The following is a 24309-nucleotide window of genomic DNA, read 5'->3' as shown; positions in this document are numbered from 1 at the left end:
GGAGCTCCTCTCAGCCAAAACAGAATGAACAGAGGGAGTGCTGTGCTCAGAGTACTCCTCAGGTCTACAGCTGATTGATCTGACAACAAAAAGCACACCCACACTTCAATACCTCTCAGGATTTGTTCTGGGGTTGTGCAGACTAACTCTCACTATGCAGGTCCCACAGTTGGCTCAAAAAAGGCAAAAGCTCTAACAGTAACAGCACAGACTTCTGCATTTTGGAAAGATTTGTGAAAGCAAAAACCCCAAATTTTTTGTGGCAGTCCTAAAACCACAAAAATCAGATTCAACCCATTTACATGTTTTTAAGAACAACTAAGAGCACTGTCTTCTATCCCTGGCCCTACCAGAGGATAAAGCCTGAGAACTCAATTAGCAAGAAAAGATATCACAAAAACAACAGGTAACCCAACAAAACAATTGAAAGCTTTTATTGTGATACCTCGAATAGATACAATATAGTGAAACAACAAATGATGTACAGTATTGCAAGGACAAAACAGCAACACAGCCATGTCACCTGTAAAAGAAAGCATTTTAAAGAGTTTAAGAAACAATGAGGCACAACTCAACTGCCATTTATGACTCATGCTTTAGACCTTAAACCACTTGTAACAGTCCTTTTAAAAGAAACCTCTGAAGCATCTGTTCCTTTTCCAGTAAGTGTTTATACTGCTGGTTGGCTTAACATGAGTCTCAGTGAAGTCCAATCAAGTGTCCAAGAAGTTTAACAATAATTTGACAGCTTCTTCCTCTCATGGCCAATATCCAAGGCTGGAGATGAGTGAAGTTTGGTCTGTGAGTCTGGAGGTCACTGCTGCTGCAATCTGGCTGCTGAGATGAGCGGGCAGGAGGAGCCCTGCGAGCGGCACTTGGAGGGACGTGCACGGCCACCAGCCCTGGCACCCGCCTGGGGGAACTCCTGCACATCCACCAGCAGGAACTACACATGACCTTGGGTTATGGCTGCAGTGGGGACTTGGTCAGAACCTCTGAGGCCAGCTTTTAACTCCAAGAAATGTCATGACCCATATTCCCCCTCCTCTCCCAAGGACTGCAAGCACACAGGCACACCACCTACACTGGTCATTATGCTGGGCCTTGCTGCTGGGACATTAGGATGGAGCTTCCTTCACAGCTTACCACTGTACAGCTTATGGCCAACAAGGGAAATTCAGATCCTGCCCCTTTTAACTGGCTGATGAAATTAAGATTACCAGGCTGCTAAAAACATACAGCAGGAGTGGTTAGGCTGAGCAGTCAGCAATTCCTCACCAAATTCTGCAGCTGATTTCACAGCAGGTTTACAATGTGACAAGATTTTTATACATGGCAGCATTGCCTTTAGTAATTAAAAAGGTACTTAAAAGCAACCAGCCAAAGAACTCCAGAGTTTGGAGGCAGGCTCAGTCCTGGAAAAACCATTGTTATAACCATTATTTTGGATGTAGATAGAGAATGTGTGGTCAGATTACTAAAGTCACACCAAATTATGATTAATTACTTTAGGACAGGCATGGCTTTAGAGGTTCAGTGGAAAAAAAACTTTCAATACATGTACATTTTTGCTAGCAAATTCCTATGCATCCCAATGAACATTTCTTCTAAGCCAGCTCATAGACAGTTCATTTGGTCCAAGAAAGAGCCAGCAAGAAACAAAGGTTCACAAAAGCTTTTTGTTACAATTTATAAAAAACAAAATACAAAATAAATGTTAAGACCAAAAATAACCAGTACAAGTAACAAAAGTGCTCAAGTTGGAGGGGAAGTAAACTTGCCCAGAGCAAATACATACAAACTTTAAATATAATCTTTAATATATTACAAAAATTGGTTAGAGGGAAAATGCTTTAGTAAAATTTTTTTTCAAGTAAGTTTATTTTTCTTTCAAATGACTGCTGGAGGGTTCAGTGACCAGACTGACCTCTTCACATGAGCCAGCAGTCATTGCTATCTGGACTCAACTTTCACCAAAACCAGTAACAAGAATTCTCTATATCTTTATGAGGGGAGAAAATAATCATTGATGCTGCCAAACAACAGGAGAAAATTCACATATTCCCTCAAAAGAATGAGCCTCAAGAATTGTTACATGGCAGCATAAAATAGTGATTCTGTACTAGTTCTAGTCTTTACTCCTTCTATGCATCCACTCTTATTAAAAGACCAAAAAGAATATTGCTTTGTTTGGTTCTCTTAAAAGCCATAAACATCACATATAGGTCATTAACTCTTTATGCCAGTAGTCTGAAGCTCTATGTGCTATGCACTTTAAGTCCCAACCTTTGGCATCAAAGTTAATTAAGGTTTTGGTGAAAATGTCCAGTTTGAAATATAAATAATGCACTGAAGAAAGAGGTTGAATTTCTAAGAATAGGACTGTTACAGACAGTATTAGCTCACTCACAAGAGCTAGCCAAACCCCCAGTTTTGGAGAGAAAAATCTTTAATATTTGATATATTTTCTTTAATTTCCACTCTCTGGAAAAGCAGCCATTACTTTTGCCCTCAGTCCAGTGTACTGCCTCAGCAAGTCTGTTGCCAGGAAGTAAGAAAAGTCCAAAGACACACAAACCTCACACAAGCTGTCCACAAGTATCAACATTGCAACAGGATTTAGAAGCCAACACAAACTTCTTGCTGATAAAATTCTAGTGCCCTCCTTGGCAACATACATTGCAATGGTGGAAAAAATCCCAAGAATTCCCGGTCAAAGAGAGCAGAAGACAGGCAACAGCCAAGCCCATTTTCCATCAATGACATTGTTAAAAATGAGACCTGATGTGTGTGAACACAAAGTAGCAACGTGTAAACTACAAAATCCAGGTTGTACATAACTGTACCACCCCAGGCCTCTGGACTGAAGCTCAACAGCTTGAACTACTTCTCTAATTCTTACATTGTTAATTAATGGGTATCAATCATGACAACATCTGGCAGGCAGTTTAGCCAGCCTGCATCACACAGAACATGTACACCTGGGAGAATGTTCTTCTCACTCCTCCTCCCTACAAAAACACTGGAAAGCTGGTTTTAAAAATTCATATTGCCCCTACCCATTGGCATACTTTTTTATGTCTGAGAATTTCTAAAGTGCAGCAGAGTTCAGAAAGCCTATGAGAGATTCCCAAAAACAGAACAGCAGCATCAGCACATGTGATTAATTTCACAGGTGCCATATTAGAATTGTTATTGAGAGAAAGGGATTTCATATTGCAAGGCTTCCGTATTGTTCAGTTATAGGACTTATGTAGTGTTAAAGGGTTTTTTTATATCAGTTTGTCCTCAACCATTAAAAGGATTAGAATACAAAAAGTCTGTAGAGACCGTTTAATTTGAAAATTAAGTTAGCAAATTTATGTTGAGCGTTTTTTTCACAGTTGCTCAGTTTGCATACACAGATACCAACAGCTCACATTGTGCATATACTTTCCAGAAGTTTCTCTCATTAACTGATTCCATTAAAGAAACAGCATGAGAACAAAAGAGAAGGTGAGTTTCATATAAATTTTTATTATAAAAAGATACCTGGGGATGATTTAGCCAGCAAACCAAGAAACCCTTTTCCCCACCCCTGAATTTTAAAAACTATCTTGCTATTTTATTTTATGAAAAAACCAGTCAAAATTCCCTTCCCTCTTATTACTCCTCCTTTTCCTACAGGTACTATATTAATTTTCATGTCATAGGCTCTGGCCATTTCTCACAAAAATAAATATTTTTGTTCAAATGTAGCAGAAGCAGAAGACTTCAACAAGTTTCCTTTACAACAACCTCTTTGTCCAGTGCATTAGGACTATACATGTAAATGGAACCAGCCATAAAAATTCACTGATGCACAAGTCCCTGTTACTGGCAAAGGTACAGTACCAAAACTTTGTTTTTTCCTAATATACCAACTAATTTTTTTTTTTCAAAATAGAAGATGCATATATTTTTTCTGTCTTTTTAATCTTGCAAGCTATTGTTTTATAAATTTTTTTTATCCAGCAAACTCCTTCGGAAATATGTTGGTCTTAAAAGGAACATATTATATAGCATTATTGATTTAAAATCTTTCTATGTTATTTCATTAAGATACCAAACCTCTGGCATAACCTTTCCTAACAACTTGAGACCTGCTAACTTCAATCAGTGCAATTGAAATATTTTTTGAAGTGAGCACTGTACCTTTAACCAATTCACCTACAAGATGTACATAGGTTGTGGTACACTCAAATTGAAAAAAGAAATTAATAACTACAATACTGCATCCTCTTCACTGCCAAACACATCAGAAATTGCTACATATAAAAAAGCACCCCATCCCATACATTCTTTCAGACTGCTCAGGTACAGAACTTCTATAGGACTGGAGTGTAGGTGTTTAGGCAAGAAGCATGCACAGCAGAAGTAGCATTAAAGGCATAGGTCAGAGAGATGCTAACCAGTAAAATCTGTTTGCAATTAGTGAACTGTTTCTCTAGTCTGAGAGAGTTTAGAAAAAGGTCATCCAAAATGTTCCAAAACAACTGTTCACACAATAATACACGTACAAAAAGAGGGAACTTACACAAGGAGAAAAGGCAAACATGGCCTGAAATAGCCACTTACACTACACTACTCATTTGTGAGGTTTCAGAGTTCAGTGATATTCTCAGGGCCACTCTAGCCAAGGTCTTCCTTTACTTTGCATTAGTCTTTGTAAAGCCTGCTCCACAGAATATAGTCCAAACAGAAAGAAAAAGGTTGTGGTTCACTCCCAGCCATTGTCTTTTATCATGTGGGCAAGTTCAATGATAAATTTTCCTTCTTTGTATTTCTGACTGCTCTCAAAAGCATGTTCCTGGGGAAAAAAAAAAAAAAAAAAATCAAGACAACACTGAATTAATCTCAGGAAATTAAGTATTTTAAACCTCAGACTTTCATTAAAAATACAAACCATGAGCCATTACAGTTCACAACCCATATTGCTTATACTGAGTAAGGGGAGAGAGGGGAAAAAAGAGAGGTTGAAAAGCACTGAGAAGGAAACAGAAGCAAACTTCTCCTAAGTGGAATCAGCAGATCTAGTGCACATATCTTTCTGTAGAACTGTCCATGTTCTCTCTCTGCTTAGGGTATTTTAATGCTTTTTAAAGTGAAGGTTAGGAAATAGCATATAATATATGTTATTTATTTATTCCCAGAAGTAATGAAAAGAGGGAATGCAAACCTCTTCAAAAGCTCTCCTCTATATTCATCATCACAGGGAATGCACCAGGAAAACTTCAAAGATCTGAAGCTACACTGAATCAGTGAAAATCCTACCCAGAAGTTAACATTTTCCAAATCTCAGACTTGCAACACAGCTGTAAGTGCATGGGTAAGTTTCCAAACAATAGAATCAGAGTCCACATTATTTGTAAAAAGTGTAATATGCTCAGAACTGTTTATTGTAATTAATAATTGTGCTATATAACAAACTTTTGCAATCCAAGACACTACAGGCTCACTTTGATAATTTCTCCCACCTGGTTCAGTGCATGTGTGCTTGTTAGTCTTGCAAAAAAGACTACCAAATACAGAAATATTAGATAGGTGTAATAGCACCTATAGCTCATGCTTGGTTTGCAGGCCAGAATAAAGTTATGTGCTACACCATTTCTGCAGATGCAAAGACTATATTAGAGCCTGATGTACACAAAAGCACCAGAGCTAACTCACCTAAATTACCAGCAAAGGTGCTACTCAATGAATACTCAAACATGTGCTTCAACATACAAACATTTTTTGAGGATTTAAGTACATTACTTACATATTTCCATCCAAGAGTGGTTTTACAGTTTTCACAATAGATATCTGCTACAGCATGTAAACCTGTCAGAAGAACTCTCTCCTCTGCTGGACCACAGCCCACATTTACCCTAAAAAATAAAAAAGGGAGAAATTATGTTAACAGATGAGTGTGTTTCTTTTCTTATTGTTCCCCACCTTTTCATCTGTTTCCCACAGATGAAAAATAATTTTAAAAATGCCTAACTAATTAAATGCTGCAGAAGTAACTTCCTCTATTACACTGAGCAGACAGGAAGAATAAAGGGGTTTGCTTTTGTTTTTAAGTGGTTGTGGTGTCACTTTTGGTGACACCCACTTACTCCCAGCAATAAAGACAAGCTAAATAGTTAAACTTTCAGAGAACAGAACACTACACAGTAGCTGGACACTTCTACAGTTTCAGGTTTTACTTCAAAAATAATTTGAGACCTCTCTAATGGAAGTCTGTACCAGAAAATCAGCACCAGTAGCTGAATTTAGAACCAGTTCCAAAATAGCAGCAAGGAAAAAGCCTCATAAATATTTCTTTGCTACAGATCAGCAGACTAAGCTCTGATGACCAAACAGCAATTTCAAAACAAAACATCCCATGAAGTACTGCATCAAGCCAGTTTTTCCACAAATGAGTCTATGCAGAAAACATGAGGCAAGACTAAATGAAGTTTTTAGACAGTTTTAAACAAGAGCAAATTTTTGCCATTTTTGCTGTTGCAGTACCAAATTCTTCCTATTAAAATTATAGCAGAAATCCCAAGTCACCACGGAACAACTACATATTAAAATAACTTCAAGGATTTGCAATCAAATCCCTTGCAGTTACTGTCCCATTGTCCTGGTCAAAAATAGACCAGGACACTCAACTGTATCTCTTTTTCAAAATGCTGCAATACAAAAACTGCTGAAAAATAAAGCCAAAAATGCAATCCTGCATATTAAAAACTTAAAATACACCCATTAACAAATGCAAAGAGCCTACTATCAAGGGAAGGACGTGCCTAAGATTGCAACTATTAGGCTTGATAAGATCACAGAGACCTTTTGCCTCTAGCACATTTGCAATATTCAAGGTCATTTAAGATGTACCAAGTTTACTGAAACATTAACCTGTAAATGTATCCAACTATCAGACTGGGAAATTCTTTAGACCACAGCAGAGTTGTCTAAAGAAAATGTAGAGTCATTCAATATCTTGTGACTTCTGGAATACCTCAGAATGGCAGCTCCTGCCTGAGACAGCTACCATTACATACACAAAAGGAATTTCACATTAACACACTCCCTTAATCTTTCAGCTCTTAGCTGAAATATACTTCTCATATTTAAAGTAATTATGAGAAACTCATATGTGCAAAGCAATGCTTCAGAATCAGCCCAGTAGCTCTCTAAAAACTGTTGCTGGTGAGTAAAGCCAGCATTAAAAAGAACAGGGCAAAGTACAGCTACGTTAATTCCTAGTGTTTTCCCTTTAGGAAGCATGAAGTTACACTCTGCAGGAGTGTGCAGAACCACAACCACATACTTACACAGAATTGAAGAGGTAGGCTCGTCCCTGGCTTCCCTGGAAGGACTGCATTTAAAAAAAAAAAAAAAAAAAAAATTGCACACGTTAAAAAACACAAGCCCCATCAAACAAAAAAGTACTGCCAGAAAGGTATGTAAGTAAACATACAATGATAATACAGATATAAACTATTTCAGATAATTATTTTATACCAGTTCCTTATAGGAAAGTCTGGACAAGTTTTCACCTATATTAGATTTTTAAAAATTATTTTATTTTACTTTGTCAAATGCTATTGCTCAAAATTCAACATCCATAACACAAGCAATAATTTTCTCCTACCCCTCTGCAAGATATCAATTCTCATTTTCCTAGACATCCTTCATGCTAATTGAAATAATCTGCTTTTAACCCAAAGGGAATTACTCCCATCTCCTCTGTCTTCCCCTGCTGCAGCCAAAAGATGATTTATTTCAATTTCATTGCATCATTTGATACAAGAACAGTGAAATTCTGGACCAAGCATAAAGCCAGCACACTGTATTCAGGAAATGCATCTGATCAATTTATAATTCACAGATAAGCTCAGCTTCATTTTAGTAAGAAACTGTTTTCATCAAATGCCTGACCACAGGCATATGCTTTCAAATCTCTCAAATTCCTGACAAATTATGGTCAAACAATGACTCTTAAGACTTTCTTGGATCTAAATTAATGTTTTAGTTCAGAGCAGTAGCACAGTTTTGAATTAAAACTAATCAGCCACACTTAGTGGGGGCTGGTTTGGCTTGTGGAGCAGTTTCAGTGCCTGGGAACTGCACCCTTGATCCTTCTGAACCAACTAAAGCAGCAGTTTTTCTTCCATGCACTCAGTAGTGTTAATGCAGACACAGATCTGAACCTGTGCTCAGGATGTGAGCTGTGCACACCCTGGGAGAACTTCTGAGCAGACCAGGGCCAGCCAGAGGTAAAACATTCCAAACCTGTGTCAGACATCACTGCTTTCATCTGGTTCCTTCTGCACTGAAGGAATCACACTGGAACTGAGTCTTTCTTTTTTTCTCTCCACCATACTAAATTCTATTTAAAAAAATCTGTAAACTGTCTTAATTTCTTTTTTTATTCCAGCCTTTCCATTCTCTAACCTAATTTCAAAGAAAATTTACTTCTTTATCCATGATACAGAGAAAGTACAATTGTTTTTAAGAATCTCTGTGGTCCTAGTGTTGAACCTGGCATACCAACTTTTCAATAGCCTGCATTACATCAACATGGAAGGATTTTGGAAGGAAAATATAAATCTGAATACTTTTGCATGGTTGTAGTAACATAAGTCATTAAACCATAGGCAGAAGGTGACTGCAAGTAATTTAACACTAAAATTTTGCCAGTCTAACAACTAGCAACACAACAGAATAATTGTACTTTTTAATTACTCAGAACAGTTTGCAAAAAATCCCCCACCATGTAAAGGGAAAATGCATATAAATTAACCCTTTTTGATCCACACTAACCAGATTATATACTGACATAAAGAATGTTAAAAGAAATCCCTGACTCTGGACTACTCTAGGTAACAATAGTGGCAGAGTAGTTACATACAGCCCTTATATACTTGTAAAATCTTTAACATAAGATGATAAATTCTACTTAACAGTTTATAGTACTAATATTTTATTATTTTATCAACTATTTAAAAGTAGTATTGAGAGAACATATAACTCTTCTCCACAAATAGTTGAAGGGAGGTTGTAGCAAGGTGGGGGTCAGTCTCTTCTCCCACCTAACAAGTGTGAAAATGAGAGGAAATGGCCTCAGGTTGCACCAGGGGAGGTTTAGGTTGGATACCAGGAAACACTTCTTCACCAAAAGGGCTGTCAAGCATTGGAACAGGGCAGTGGAGTCACCAGAGACACAGATGTGGCACTTGGGGACATGGTTTAGTGGTTGATTTGTCACTGTTGGGTTCATGGTTGGACTTCATGACCTTACACATCTTTTCCAACCTCAGTGATTCTAAAGAGGTTCTACCTTTAGCAAAGACAAAAGAAAAGCACTGTCTCCACCAGCCAGAACTACAAGTCTTATTTTTCACCAGGCAAGGAAAACCAGATAGGCTGTGCAGGACAGTGAAAACTGAAACCTGAGGTGGGATGACCCTGAAAAGGGGCTGGTTGAGGACAGTCTGAACAGTTCTGCCAGAAGGTCATTTATCCTTACAGCTGCCTTTAAAGCAAACAAAAACCCTAACAAAAAAAACCAAAAAATGCACACATCACAAAACTGGCAGAGTAGTGCAGACCTATACTCTGCATTCCTACAGAAAAACCAGAACTCTCTAGACTAGAACCAGTAACAAACAGAGAATACTTACTGCAGGTGAAAACAAAAACTCTTCAGGTATATACTCCTAAAAAGTGCCCATTAACAAGTGAGTAACTAGCCTGGGTAAACAACACATTAATTTAGAGAAAACTACAGATCTGCAACTCCAAAATGTAAGAAAAGGTAAAGGAAACACTTCAAAAATTCTCTTATTCAGTAAGAAGTAAACTAGTAAAACCAGAACTTCATTATTTCACATATCTGAAATTCTTAAAAAGAACTTCCAAAGCCATGATGACCTTGATATTTGGTTAAGCTAATGTAAAAATTCTTAAAATTAAAAAAGTTGCAGCCATTCCCCTTCCTTTAAAAACTCCGTGTTGTGAATTAGAATTTACATATCTTTTTTCAAACACCACTGAGAAATACTCTCTCTTAATCATGTGCTAGTTTCTCTATTTATATGTAATTTCACATGCTGATCACATAAAAATTAATAGTGGGTTGAGGTTTTTTTTGTCTGGTCCTATACAAAAATTTTATAAACTACTTATATGTCATACGCCAAGTTCCCCAGCAGGCTGGGGAAGAAAAAATGACTCCAGAAAAAAAACAAATCAGGAGATCTTCTGAACAATCTTATACAATTATTTCTGCCAAGTTTATGTTTAGTCTTGAATTAGTATCACCTAATAAAAGCTCTCCTTTGACCCTGCATTTTTCAAAATTAAGCAGAGGGCAGTAACAGGATGCCAGGAATAGCACAAAAAGCAGCTATTCCCTTCTCTTGTTTCATAAGCTGAAAAAAAAAATGAAGCCAAATGAAATACAAACCACTGGTTGGAAAGCACTGCTTTTGTTTTTCTTTCCCTAATATATTTTTAAAGATGACTTGACTTTTCTTGCACCCTTTGCTTTGTTGCCCTAGATATACTGTACTCTCCTAAGTTAATTTTCCCTCAGAAATATCTACTACCTTCTAACTTTTAGGATTATCAAGGTAGAGTGGAGGGAGAAGCAACACAGAATCTTTTCCTGTGACAGTGACTTTAAAAAGAGAGTGTTCACAAACATCTCACTCTAAAAAGCTCCTCCATTCTAGCCTTGCTTCCCCTTCCCAGAGTATGACTGATTCATTTGATACCATCTTTTCTTACCTACACCCATGTTTAGAGGCAGAGGATTGTATTTACATGCCACAGAACACTTGTTTCCTTGCCCAGCTGCAAAAAGCAAGTTCCTCCATGTTTACATCACTCAGATAACTCAACAGGAACCTGTAACAACTTGTGTAACTATTCTGGAACACAGAACGTGGGTCCAGGCAACTCAGACTTCCCTTTAAAACCAGTGCCCAACCCCATCACCTGTGTTTGACTGAGCATTGAATAGTCTTCAATCCAGCCAGGCAGAACTCTTATACACTGACTTCAATAAAAGCACAGCAAAAATATCCTTTTTTAAATTCCCATGCCTTTTAATTTTTATTATCATTCTCTCGTCAGCCAGTTTCTTATTCACATGAGCAGCTGAGATTTTTTTCCCCAAAACTGTATTGAAACACCACAAAAAGGTACACATCTGTCATGGATGCATTCTCTTAATGGTGCAAAAGATTTATTATCAGAGCTCTACTTTCTGATGCATCCTACTACTAGAAATGAAAAGAGGGCAACTCAGTTTGGCACTTAAGCTTCTTGCTAAGCTTGTAACTTGGCTATAAACAGAATATTTTGCATAACCAGAAAAAAAATTGCTTTTATCAGCACTAGGCTTCTCACACTCTGCACTGTATGATTCAGTTATACTGATATGAATTTTAAGGGACTGACAGGTTGAACACCTTGTGTGTCAACTCCTCAAAGAAAATGAAAGAAAGTACTTTAAATGGCAGTGTCAAGGACTAACAGGCACAACTGTTCAAACCAGTCTTCAGACAAACCACTCTTCAATAGAACAAACATCACCTAGGCAAACACAAACTTTGCAACATTTGCTCAGCACTCCCAAGATCACGAGCACTATACATACATCAAACCAAAGCAGAATATTCTATTCAAACTGAGTCTTTAATATCTTACCCAGCAGAGAGGAATTAAAATAGAGTGGCAAGTGTGACCAACTCTCATCAATAATGACTCACAGCAACCAGGATTTTTCCTTAGAAGCTGAGCAATTTATCAGTTCCACCAATATCTACAGTTGAACTTTAAACCTGCTCTAAGGCTGTTTTTCCATGGTCCTCAATTAATAACACTGTCTCGATTTATGAGTTGACTTATTCCTTAGAAAATCCCTATCTTTGACCTGCTGCCCATTTATACAGAAGGATGTTTAAGATCTATCACGTTTTGTTTCAGCACAGCTGAAAGTATCCAGAACGTTTAACAGTATCAGCAATAATGTCCAACTTATAAACAACAGTAAAGTCACCTGCAAGAATAGTTTGGAACCTGGATCTCTTCAAGCCATCTGACAGACCTCTGTCACCCATACACTATGTAGTAAAGAAGCTTTATACATGTTTCACTTGCACACTTGTACACACATGCAGAATTAGGTAGGATCTATGCTTGCATGTCAAACCCTTACCTCTAACACCAGGATTAGCTGCTTTCCCCAGGAGGAAAGGAAGTATCAGTCAAGCAGAACATGTATTTACTGCCCTAAGGCACAGATGAAGGCATGGGGGGAAGGGATGCTACTGAATAGCTTATGCCATCAATTATTCCCCAGAGATGGGATTAGATTGCATGGCTAGAGAACACACTCTACAGCAAATATCCAGGGAAGCTGCCAGCTTAGCATGTACTGGGGGCAAGGCAGGCATCCTGAGCAAGCCACAGGGGCATTTACCAGTGCAAGCTACTCCAAACACAGAAATAAAATATTAAAGAAGGAAAATGAAAGAAGTCCATAGATTTTCATGCAGTTTAATTTTCTTGAGTTTTCTTTCATTTGCTGGAGTTTCCTTTACAAGCTAAAATAGATCAAGCTGAATCAGTTCTCTGAACAAATAAGCAAATTATGGAAATACAGAAAATTGTATTTGTTAGGGGCAGCATTCTTAAACCAGAAACACAAGTGCTCTGATGTGTGAAATTATCTCCTCAGCAAGATGTATCAGAGACTGTAAGGATATCCTCTCACTTCAAAATTTGCAACATACATTCAGAAAAACTGAATTCATAAGGTACAGACAAAAAAATTATCGGGGGAAACTCCCACATTTGTGTTTCCCTCACATCCAACTCCCTGATAACACAGAGTACCAGAGATGCTGCTGCTCAGCTGCTTCCTAGGCAAGTTCTAGAAGACTCCATGATAAGTATTTTTTTTTAAGTTCATTTCCATTCAATTATTTACTGAATTTAATAAAGCAACTTATGAAGTTCAAAATGTAGAGAATAACCTGAAAAAATTCTACCCCAAAAACTGTATCTGCAAACCTGGCAAATTATATTTCCCTGAAGTGAAGACACTGTCAGGCAGGACAAGTTATCTTGACCTATGCAGCCTCTTGAATGGATTTCAGAAATAATTATGTCAAAATACACAGAGTAGAACACTTCCCTTGCACTTTCCAACTCCTTTAAGCCTTCAAATCTATTCTTGGATGTTTTCCACAGATTGCTTCTCTTTCAAAAACCAGATTCTTCCCCCAGAAGAAAAAAAAAGAACCAAAAATCTAGAAGCCTCTTGCATAAAAAAATTATCACCAGAATATTTATTAAATTAGTGAGGGAACAAAAACAGCCTTCAAGCATGCATAAAACAGGCCCATCTATCTTTCTAAATACTCACTATATCATAAGCAAAGGAGGATTACAAATTGAACCAAGCTAAGCACAGCATATTTACTTAAAGACAGTAAACCCCTTCAAAAAATTCCTCTTGATCTCATCAGTTAAGCAGTAGAGAACAAAACCACAGATTGCTAAGCAAGGCTAAAAATGTTTTAGCATCTATTTAGGCTTAAGACTCTTCTCATCAATAATAGAAGAGCAATCATACTGAATGCCTTGGAGAACTAAATTTAACCACCAAAATAATTCTTTCACCCACAAGGTGCAAGGATTTCCCAGTGCAGTCAATGACAGTTACATATAAATATGTGCATATACCTTTATGCAGAACTCATTCTTGAAAATATTGACCCATCTAGTCTTGTCTGTGACTTCACATGACTTTTTTCCCCTCTGGTCAGATATGCTTGGCAATGAATGAGACAAGAAAGTGACAGTATTTATACAGACATCTATACAAAGTAATCCAAATTCTCTCCATTCCCAGAATTAAGGCACACTAAAAGATGCTTCAGCAGTCTTTCAAGCAGGTCAACCTTGAGTAACAAAACATCCTCTGCAGCATATCTAATAGGTTCCAAGATTCTATTAATAATTTGTATTTTTTTTTTTATTTGTTGGATCATACCTGAATTTCTAAGCAATTATTGGAACTTAGTAGGTACAATACATTTTCAAGTGCTTTGGAACTTATGCTCTTCAAGTAACATTTGTCTCCTAAAGAATTAACTACTTATAATAATCACTGCACATTTCCTTCTATTACATAACAAATTAGAAGAAAACTTTAAGAGTTTATTCCAGAATTGCTTCAAGAGCAGCAAATATACAACATTTTGTTTAGGCCACTCTAGTGGCAACCTCCCCTGTACTTCAAGGAGTCTTGCAGAAGATTTCTCAAAATTATGTTTGGATTTTTAAAATTATTATAATTAACATACACTGTTTGGTCACTTCTTATGTGCTGTTTGAACATCTTAAATCCACAAAGTGCCTCCTGTGGTATCAATTTTAAATTCACCAAGGGCTTCCTATAGCATCAGCTCCTTGCTTCATTAAGAGCTGTATTAAGTCTTACCCAAACCCTTCCAATGAGGGATGAGATTCTAAAAACATTTGCTTGTTTAAAGAAATTTTAAGAAGCCATAGGTTCCTCCCCATCTTGTGAACATACCCCAGTGTAGTGATGACTGGTTTATTCCTTATTACAGCATTTTAAAAAATACTTTAACATCCTGATATCTCTGAAGAGGACTATTAAGTCTTCACCCAAGAAAGAAAATCCAGCCCTGACAGACCTGTTAGCAACACAAACCAGTCAGGTCTAAAATGCACCTGGCACCACCTCAAACTTAATTAAGTCACCTACAGTTTATTAGTTCTCTTACTATGTATCCTTCAAATCAATGGTTCCCCAGGATAACCTGGGAGTTATTATGGCAACTGTTCATACATGTGTGCATGTGTTCAGCTGCACAGACTAACATTTGTCATTATCTCTACTGCCAATGACCTCCCAGTTTGGGGCTCCTAATCTCAACCAGTCCCTTTCCCCAGGCTCCTCCCCAGTTACAGAAAACACAGGGTTATTACTGAGTAAAAAATTTATGTTCTAACCACTAACATGTTGATTTCAACACCAGGCAACAGCTTTCACAGCTGCAGAGAAAACTAAAACCACAACTGAATTCACTTAAGCAGGTAACCCATTTTTGTCCTGTCTCATTAATCTGTGTCCTTATTTCTAAGCCATTGCCAAGACTCTTGGTTGCCATTTTATCACTAGCAAGGGCATAAGAAAAAGAGCTTTGTGATTCATTGCAGGGCAAGAAAGAGATCCTGCTGCTCAAAGAGAACAGAAATAAAATGAAAAGGTGATTCGTGTATGCTGCCATCCTTGTCAGACAATTGACACTGACAGTTCTCAAAAGTAGAAGAATTGCAAATTTGTATTGAAGTCAGGTATTCTAAGGATCAGAATCAAAGGGATGATTGACAAATCTGCAGCATTTTTTGCTTTTCTATGACAGACCAACATGTAAGAGAAACACCACTCAGTTCACAGCATAGCTTATCTTTTCATCTTCAAGTCAAAAACCACTACAGTGTCAGGTATAATAAATTCTTACACCTCAAAGCACATTAGAAAGCCAGTGGAGCTGCTTTAAATTAGAAGTGCACCACTCATTTTGGTTCATTTTCCCTGACCACACATGAGGAAGAAACAACCACCATGTACCTAGGAAAGATGGGGTGAGGGACAACCCCCAAGGAAGCAGCTACAGCCAGGCATTAAGTAAAATACTGTTTGCCTTTATCTGCTACAGAGGACCTGTGGCACTGGGATCTGGTGAGATGGTACAGGAAGCATTTGGAACAAAGTGAGACTCAGCAACCAAAAATTGTAATTAGAGAATGCAACACAAGAGCTTTAGCTTTGAACTAGGCCTTCAAGGTAAGGCACTGGGGGGGAAGTCAGGTTGAACAGCCTGTCTCTACTCCACCAATAAATCCAAATCAGCCTAGGAACCACACTGTCCCTGGTTAACTTTAGATGTCATAGAATCAACTTACTACACTTTAGGTTGGGTTGTGTGTGTTTGGGGTTTTTTTCCTGCATCTGAGTAGTTACAGTAACTAGGATTCTAGATATGTCCATAAAACCATTGCTCTCACTAACCAAAGTTCATTGCATATAATGTGCCTCAATGAAGGCACTTTAAGAGATGCTCAGAAAAAAAAAAAAATCTAATTTGATTTGCACCCCCCCACCCTCCCCAGGATCATTATTTTTAATGATCCAAGTCTACCTATTGCTTTGCAGTTGTTTCCACCAGAAGAACTTGTCCAACATTGGAATATGTAAAGCTTCAGCCTAAGGAAGATGGGTTTTCCAAAGCTATGCCCCAAATACAAGTACAATAGATGACAAATGTTCTTTTTATTTTAAAAGCATACAAAAATATTGTGCACATTTAAACAATTTCTTTTATCATACAGATTTAAACAATAAAATATGGTTAAGAAATCTTAAATTGACAAAATATGAATCAGCTGCCAAATAAGCATATGGTCAACCTGTAAGTACAAATACTTCTGTAAAGTGTCATCAAAAATTAAGGAAGCCAGAAATCAAGCAGAATCCACCTCTAAAACCCTTCCCTAACACCATTAGAAACAACTTAAAAGTAATTTGTATTTACTACAGATTTTTTAAGAGTCCTGTATGCTTTTTTTTAATTGAAAATTTGATTCTTGACATTTGAAATTATTTATGAAATTGTAAAATGAACACATGATTTGCTTAATACATTCAAAGTATTCTGCTGAAGAAAGCTCCCAAGCCCTTGGAGAAACTGGCTCATGTAGCAACTATGGCAGCTTAGATTTTTGCATGCCAACTAAGTCCACAAAAAGAAGAGCTTCCTATTAAGTATGTGCTTGGATTGCATTTTCTCAATTAATTAATACATCCTAAGGGACACAGCAAAAAAAAGTTTCTTTCTTCTTGTAGATATCTAGAACCTGACATTCAGGAAAAATTAACCCCTCCCAGTATTTTCTGGCCCAGAACACAAAGCGAATAGTATAACTCAGTGCTTGTAATTTAGAATCCAGTGGTTCCAAAAAGGCCTCAAATTCTGAAATCAACATGGAAAAAAATTAAAGTAAAAGGAAAATATTGTATGGGGAAAGCCCTGGAATAAGCAAGCAGGTATAGCTTCTCCTTGCCCAAAGAAAACCTAAATTCAGAAGTAACAGCATTTTCAAGCCTCCCATCTCTTCAGCACTGAAGAGCAGCATCACCTGAGTGCTGCTGAACACACAAACAGGAAGGAGGAACAGAGAGAACTTTTCATGTCAAACCCTTTAAAACTAACTTTATTTGACAAAACAGTTGTATAGAGAACATTTTGTATTAAAAAGTTTGAAAAGCAACTCAAGTGTTTTCTCTAAAACAGCATGCAGAGTAATTTAATCAGGAGTCTTTTTGAAGCAAAGAATAAACCAGTCTGTCAAGTATTTATCCCAAACTTTAAGCTTTCCTACATATTTCATATATCACAAGTCTTGTTTTCTTCTAGCAACAGAGAAAAAGGGCAGACCTAGCCTGTTTCAATGTTCCACCCATTCTCTAAGCTCAGACAGTCCAACTGTTTTGAACATCTCTGGCTCATCATATTACTTAGAAGCTGAAAGACAGCAAAAATGAGTTTACAGGTTCCATAAACACAAATGGGACACTCTGGAAGCAGACAGTTTTGTGACCTTCAGTACAAAAGAGTCTAAAGAAATCTGGCCTAACCATAATCAGAATAATTTCCCAACCTAGAGATCCATGCTTTCCTCTGACAGGCCACCTTAGCAGACTTTTCAGATGCAACAGCTCACAAATAATACCCACCTGACAGCAGACACAGGCTGTTAACATGGGGACATAGCAGACCAACCTTTATGTCCCATTCAGAAGTTTCCAGAATATATCCAGTTCTTAGTACATAAGATGTACGACCCAAGAGTGAACCCAGGGAAGATACTTTGAAGTAAACATCAATTTGCATCCCTTATCTACTTGCAGTGGTGTCACAGTGACAACTATTTTGGTTAAGAAATAATTCATGAGGTCTCTAAAGAAACCACTTGCCTTGGAGATCAATTCATCGTGATTGGCGAGATGGGCTCTGCAGTGGATACAGCTGTAGGTTCGATGACAGTTTGGCAGGTAAGCCTGGAACGTTTTTGATTTTGTCATTTTTACCATCTCTGCTGGTGGCTCCTCACTCAGCTCAGGGCTGGCACTTGAAGAATTACAACTTTGCTGAACTCGCTGACAAAAGAAACACTGGAATATGCAAGCAAAAGCCGTTGTTGTTCTGGAGTGTGTGTGGCACTTTCCACACAAATGACAGAAGAGAAACAGTCACAGCCTGTAGGTGAAAAGAGCAGAACAATTAGCAGCTTACAACAAGACCAGAGTTAACTTATTATTCAACAAGTCCAGCCATAAAGCAAAGTGTTATTTGGAGCAAATGCCTGGCTGCACTACAGGGCCCTTTTTTCTAAGGAGCTGCGCAGTTCAAGTTCCATTCAACACAGCAAAAAGCAGTTCTGTTCCACTAATGGCTTCTACTCCATCACACTTCTAATGAGGGATGAGATTCAAACAGCTCTCCACAAAACACAAGCATTTCCTACATTATACCAGGTGTACTCTATGACATCCAATGCAGAAAATCACATTAAAAAGGTAAGGAATGAGAGTAAGTTAATGGTCTTTGAAGTTCTGGTGGTCAATTCCAATGTAGTGAGCAACAAGGAAAGCAACCTTGGAAAACACTCGTTCTGTCCAACAGTAAATATATTTTATATATTTGCAGTTCAGTTTTCAGCAAAAAATCTTGCAGGATCACATCTGGTTTAAGTCGAATACCAAGTGAGACTGCCGACCTATTGAGGGATCCCTGTCTGCTCTTTCAAGCTCTGCAGAATTATGCCTTCAGGCAAAGACCTTCTTGACTGGTGTCCTGATCAAAGCTAATTAGGTACTTCCTCACTGTACCAGAATAGCCTTAATGGAAACTACCAAACCCACAATCTGATACTGAAGCTAAATTCTGCACAGAGAACACCCAACTGCATCCTTAATCCGCAAAGTGCATTTCAGAGACATTACATGCCAGAGCACGCCAGAGCCTCCTGCTGTGCTGCAAAGCAAACCTTCTTAGTTTGCCTGAAAACGAAACAGATGCTAAACACTGATAACATCTCCTGGTCTGTCAGAGGCCAGCAGTTCCCAGGCTATGTAGGCACCGTGCTAATGAGCACTCCAAACACTGCACAGTCAACTTATGTCATCGGCTGTCAGGTGACTGCCTGAGTAGGTCAATAGCACAAACAGAAATGAGAGACAATATAAGGAATTCACAGTTCGCTGATCCAGCTAAGGGCACGCAAATGACTTATCACAGTTGTAATCTGTGTGCAGGGCAGCACTAACCACTCTTCTAGCAGTGGGATACTGTTGATACAGCTAGAGCAGATAGTGAAAGCCACATCAATTAAAGTCTGTTTATAGGAAGCAGTCACTGTGGTTCAAAAGAAGCCTTGATAAAGCAATCTGTACAGCCGGCCTAGCATATGAGACAGCCACAGCAAAACTTAAAGAGGTTTTGGTTTAGATATTTATTTTAAATCCTAAGCAGGAGAAATCTCAAACTCCTGAAGGACTTGCTAAAAGAAAATTTCTTACACAAAGAATTGCAAAGGCAGAGATAAGCCACAAACATGACACATAACACACTACAGCCAATCAAAAAAAAATGCAACAATCGGAACAAGCTGTCATCCAAAGCATGGATCTACACATGAGAAGGACTGAGAAAATATTTTATAAGGGATACATTTATATGTTAGAAATACTAACTCCTTCAGCATGAGGAGCAGGACTTAACTATTAATAGTCATTTAAACAAATATTATATACTTAGTGTCCCAAGATAATTTAGTTACAACTGCACGGGGAAGAATAATTACATTATTTGCAGAAAACATTTTGCTCTTGTAGGACAGCCAGCTTTGAAGCCACATTTATTAGAAGGTATACAAGAAAAGTGACCTAAGAACATGAGGTTTCCATTAAATTCCCTTGAAGTCTATGGTAGATACAGATTCAATTCACCTTAACAGAAACGGACAAAACCAGAACAAAACAGGGTTTCAGAATGAAAGGCACCACATGCTAAGATGGTTTGACTTAAATTAAACCCTTTCCATGAGTAATTGAAACAGGTGCTCAATCTTCGCAGAAGTTCAATAGGTGTAAATGTGGCACTTGAGGATGTGGGTTAGCGATGGCCTTGGCAGTGCTGGGTTAATGACTGAATCCAATGATCTTAAGAGATCTTTTCTAACCTCAGCAATTCTGTGATCCGGAACATAAAAGGAAAATATTTTTCTTCAAGGCATTCCTAGAAGTGTTGTTAATTCACACCTTTAAAAGCAACCTGGAGTCTTCTAGATTTAACGTACCAAGTTCTTCAACTACAGAAATTAAAATAATTCCAAGGCCCATTTAACAAAACTGTATTTGATACTGCTCTCTTCCAAAAGACGATTCTGATGCAAGCCGTAGGAACCAGAGACTTGCTGTGCCGTTAAAGGCACAATTCAAAACAAACCATTTCCTAGCTCGCTCTGACAATGATGAATTAGCCCAGTCTCACTTTCCTCTCACAGTTACGAGCAGCTCCTCGGGCTGCTGCTCATTATACGGCACAGAACAGGGCAAAAGCCCGAACCAACTATTTCTGTCGCGGCACAGTCCGTGTTTCGGTCCTGCGCAGACAGGCGTGTCTCCCGCAGCTCTCGCTGTGCTCGCACCCACCAGCGCAGCGCGCGGGGGCTGTCCCGGGCCGCACCCCGCTCGCGGGGCCGCCCCGCGCCCCAAAGCCCCCGGGGCGGGCCAGGAGCGGCCCGGGCCCGCCGCCCGTGACGTCACCGGGGCGGGGCGCGGGGCGGCGCCGCCCGCGCGGGTCCCGGATGTGTAAACAAACACCCCGGTAAGCGTGGCGGGGGGGCGGCCCCGCGCCGCCGGCCGGGCCAACAGCGGCTGCCCGCCGCGCGTGGGGAGCCCGCGCGGCAGGAACCGGCCCCTCCGTCCTTCCTGCGGGGCTCTGGGGAAGGAGCGACATGAAATGCGCTTAGAGTGTCTTTGAGCAGCTGCACAAAGCCGGACACAGCCTGTGCACGCACTCTCAGTAACCTGCGGTGAGTTTACTCCAGCAGGGAAAACCATCCGAGTTAAAGACTGAGCCACAGGAGCCTCATTTGCACCTTTACATACCCGGAAACAACAGGAAAAAAGAAGCGCGGAGAAAGTTACCGGCTGACGCCCCGCTCCCCGGCGGGAGGGAGCCGCTGCCCTTGCGCCTTTAAAGCCGTTTCCTCTCTCACGCCAGAGCACGAAGCTGCCGCGGCGAGTGACGCCGTCGCCTTTTCTGTCCCCCCCCACCCCCCACCCGCAGCGATTCCAGCAGGACAGCGGCTCGTTTCCCCCCTCTGGCCGCCGGCACGGCCGCGCGGTCACCCGAACGCGGCCCCGCGCAGCTCCGGCCGCCGGCTCCGTGTGGAAACCCGCGGCTGCCTGGCCCGCATGGCACGGGGGAAAGCGCGGGGGGGCCCCCGGCAAGCCGACCTCAGCTTCGCCCCCCCTCAATTATGTAAACCGCCCTTACCCACCCCGCACCGAGGAGGCTGCGGGCAGACAGCGCTGCCGTCATTTCCAGGCTCTATAAATAGCGCCCGAGCCTCCTCCCGCCAGCAAAGTTGCCTCGGCGGCCCCGCGCACACGGAGACGGCGGCCCCCCTCGGCCGGGGCGCAGCACGGGTCTCCTCTCGCAGCCGCCTTCCACCCGTTCCCCCCCCGCCCAAAAAATAAATCCCAGCACAGGGAAGGGGAGCCGCTTCTCACTCGCTCGGTACTCACCGCTGCGCCGCGCCGACTCCGCTCCCAGCCCGGGCTCCGAGCAGCACCCGGGCCCCTCTGCCTTAGGGGGCACGGGTAGCAGGGGAGGCGGGAGCCCCAGTCCTCGCGCGGCGGGCAGCGAGAGCTCAGCGCCGGGCCCTCACCGAAAAACAAAGAGGGGGGATCAGGGGAATGGGAGGGGGAACAGGACACGACGGCTTCCCTCGCCTCGAAGATACCGTCTCGGCGGCGGCCGCCGGGGGGTCATAGACGGGGGCCGGGCGCGCGTGTGCCGCGCTGAGGGCCGAGGGGCGGCCGAGACATCGTGCCGTGCCCGTACTGTGCGCTCCGCCCGGGCTCCTGCTCCCGCCGCTGCCGCCGCCTTTGTTTTGCTTTGCCCCGGCCCGGGGGCGCAGCGGCCGTTAAACGCGCTCCCCCCGCTGCCGCCAGCCAATCGCCGCGCGCCCTCGTGCCCGCGCGCGCGCGCCCCCCGCGCCCGGCCCCGCCCCGCCCGGGGGGCGGGCAGAAGTGGCGCCGCCCCTCCCCTCCTTCGCCCCCGGCTTTGTGGAGGAGGGAACGGGCTCGGGCCGGGGGGCGGGGCCAGAGCGCGAGCAGAGGGGTGGGTGGAGTGCGTTGGGCCCGCCGGCCCCGCCCCTCCCCGCGTGGCCCCGCCCCCGGCCGCCGTTGTGAGCGCGGCGGAGTCGGAGTGGGGGGGGGCTGCGGGGGCACGCGCGTGCCGCTGGGCGCGTGCCGCGAGCGCCCCCCTCCCCTGCGGCCCCGCCTCGGGCGCGCGGCGGGAAACGGGCGGGGGCGCCCGCTGAGGGCTGAGGGGGCCCGGCCCTGAGGGGAGGAGCGGCGGGACGGGAGCGGGAAAGGAGCGAACGCCAGGTAATAAAGCCCCTCGGATTGCGCTGTCATCGCCAGGTGCGGTTTCCATGTGGAAGAGCCGCTATCGGGTATGTTGGATTCCTCAGAGTGCGTTTTCACACCAGAAGGTGTTTGTCCTCTGCGTTTCTGCAGGAACTTGTAAAACCTTGGGAGGTGGCAAAACTTAAGTGCTGTACAAAAAAACTTTAAGGAAAAAAAGGCCAGTTAGAGGATGAAAGACAAGGAGAATCGGTTTGAACACGTGATTCCAGGGTGAGAGTTTGAGAAAAGCTCATTGCGTATAGAGAAAAAATACACAGGATTTATGGTGTAAAAGAACAAATTTCAACATTAGGGAACCAAAACACAGCTCACATACAAATAGTTTCCCAAGTATTTGAGGTCTGCTGGCAATGATGATGTTTTTCTTTTAAAAGTCAATAAAAGCCACCCCTGGTTTATTTTGGCTGTACCCTTCCTATTTCCACGGACAAAGGCTGTGGGGACACAAGCTGCTGGAGCCTGTGACGGGGCTGTCATTTACCCTGAACCCGCAGGCAGGGCTCTGCTGTCATGCTACCAACACACACCATCAATAACATGTTTGTCGCCTTCTTTTCTTGTCAGTCCTGACATAGTTTTTTTTTCTTTTTTTCTAATCTTTACCAAGTGTTTTGTTTTCTTTACCCAAGGGGCTTTGGTACTTTGCAGAATGCTAGAGAGGGGGAATCGATTACAATTCAGCTAGCGGCTATGATCAATAAATTATATGCTAATCGATCTTATTCTGCTTATCCATTTTTAAATATAATTTATGTTTGTGTGGGGGTTTTCTCATACCCTTCTTCATTTTTAATGGAAAGCTAACAGACAGTTCTGAACAGTTCAAAAAAGCCACACTTGCACAGTAAAGAAGAAATATATTTTGTTGAAACAGCAGAACACAAAAATCTGTGAGAGTGTTTCCAAGAGGGCTTTTACTGCAATTTCCCCATCAAGTCTTTAGCTCTGGTGCTGATAGCTGTAGTCTTGTAAACACAGGAGAAAGGTGATAATCCTTTGGATTTACTTAGCTACACTTCAGAGTGCACCAAATGCAGCTTCCTAATCCAGTTCCCACAAGATGAGTTAGATGAGGAAAATGCTAAAGATGAACAAGATAATCATTGGAACAGAAAAAGAAGCAGGGATGTAGCATAGTTTGATAGAGAAATTGCATGAGATCTGATACAGGGCGTATTTAGCCATGAGCAGAAAGTCACGGTACCAACAGTGTTGATCTCTGAATTGGCCTCCCAGCCCACACAGGGAGGTGTCAGTCCAGCTAAGCCGTGACTTGACACCTCCCTGACTGAAACCAGAGGTGTCAGTCCTGACTTACAGGGCCTGGCATCTCCCTGCTTCCCTGGAGCTGCTGGCAAAGCTCCCACATGGCCGTGGCCCTCCCAGGCAGGGCTGTCACACCTGCCCAGCCTCCCACAGCTCCCCATGCCTGAGAGCAGCTAACGCTGCCCTAGCCCTGGCTGAGTTTGTACTCTGATTCAGTT

At 41.4% G+C, this 24309-nt stretch overlaps 1 protein-coding gene across 1 annotated transcript; it reads right to left on the bottom strand.

The window, feature by feature from the left end:
• Positions 1 to 407: 407 nt before the first annotated feature.
• On the bottom strand, positions 408 to 22364 carry YPEL1 (yippee like 1). Its single transcript, XM_079322487.1, has 5 exons — positions 21917 to 22364; positions 18077 to 18359; positions 7323 to 7366; positions 5780 to 5888; positions 408 to 4828 (listed from the first exon to the last, which is right to left on the bottom strand). The coding sequence occupies exons 2-5, from the start codon at positions 18191 to 18193 to the stop codon at positions 4739 to 4741; spliced, it is 360 nt and encodes a 119-aa protein (XP_079178613.1). The 5' UTR covers positions 18194 to 18359; positions 21917 to 22364; the 3' UTR covers positions 408 to 4738.
• Positions 22365 to 24309: the final 1945 nt, after the last annotated feature.

The sequence above is a fragment of the Erithacus rubecula genome, assembly GCF_903797595.1.
Source record: "Erithacus rubecula genome assembly, chromosome: 19".
NCBI lineage: Eukaryota > Metazoa > Chordata > Aves > Passeriformes > Muscicapidae > Erithacus > Erithacus rubecula.
This window is presented reverse-complemented; position numbering and strand designations above follow the sequence as displayed.

Coding starts and splice junctions, on each gene's coding strand:
- YPEL1 (XM_079322487.1), bottom strand. CDS start 18,193: ATGGTAAAAATGACAAAATCAAAAACGTTCCAGGCTTACCTGCCAAAC. Junction 7,367..18,076: donor ACGATGAATTGATCTCCAAG/GCAAGTGGTTTC, acceptor TTTTAAATGCAG/TCCTTCCAGGGAAGCCAGGG. Junction 4,829..5,779: donor CCACTCTTGGATGGAAATAT/GTAAGTAATGTA, acceptor TTTTTTCCCCAG/GAACATGCTTTTGAGAGCAG.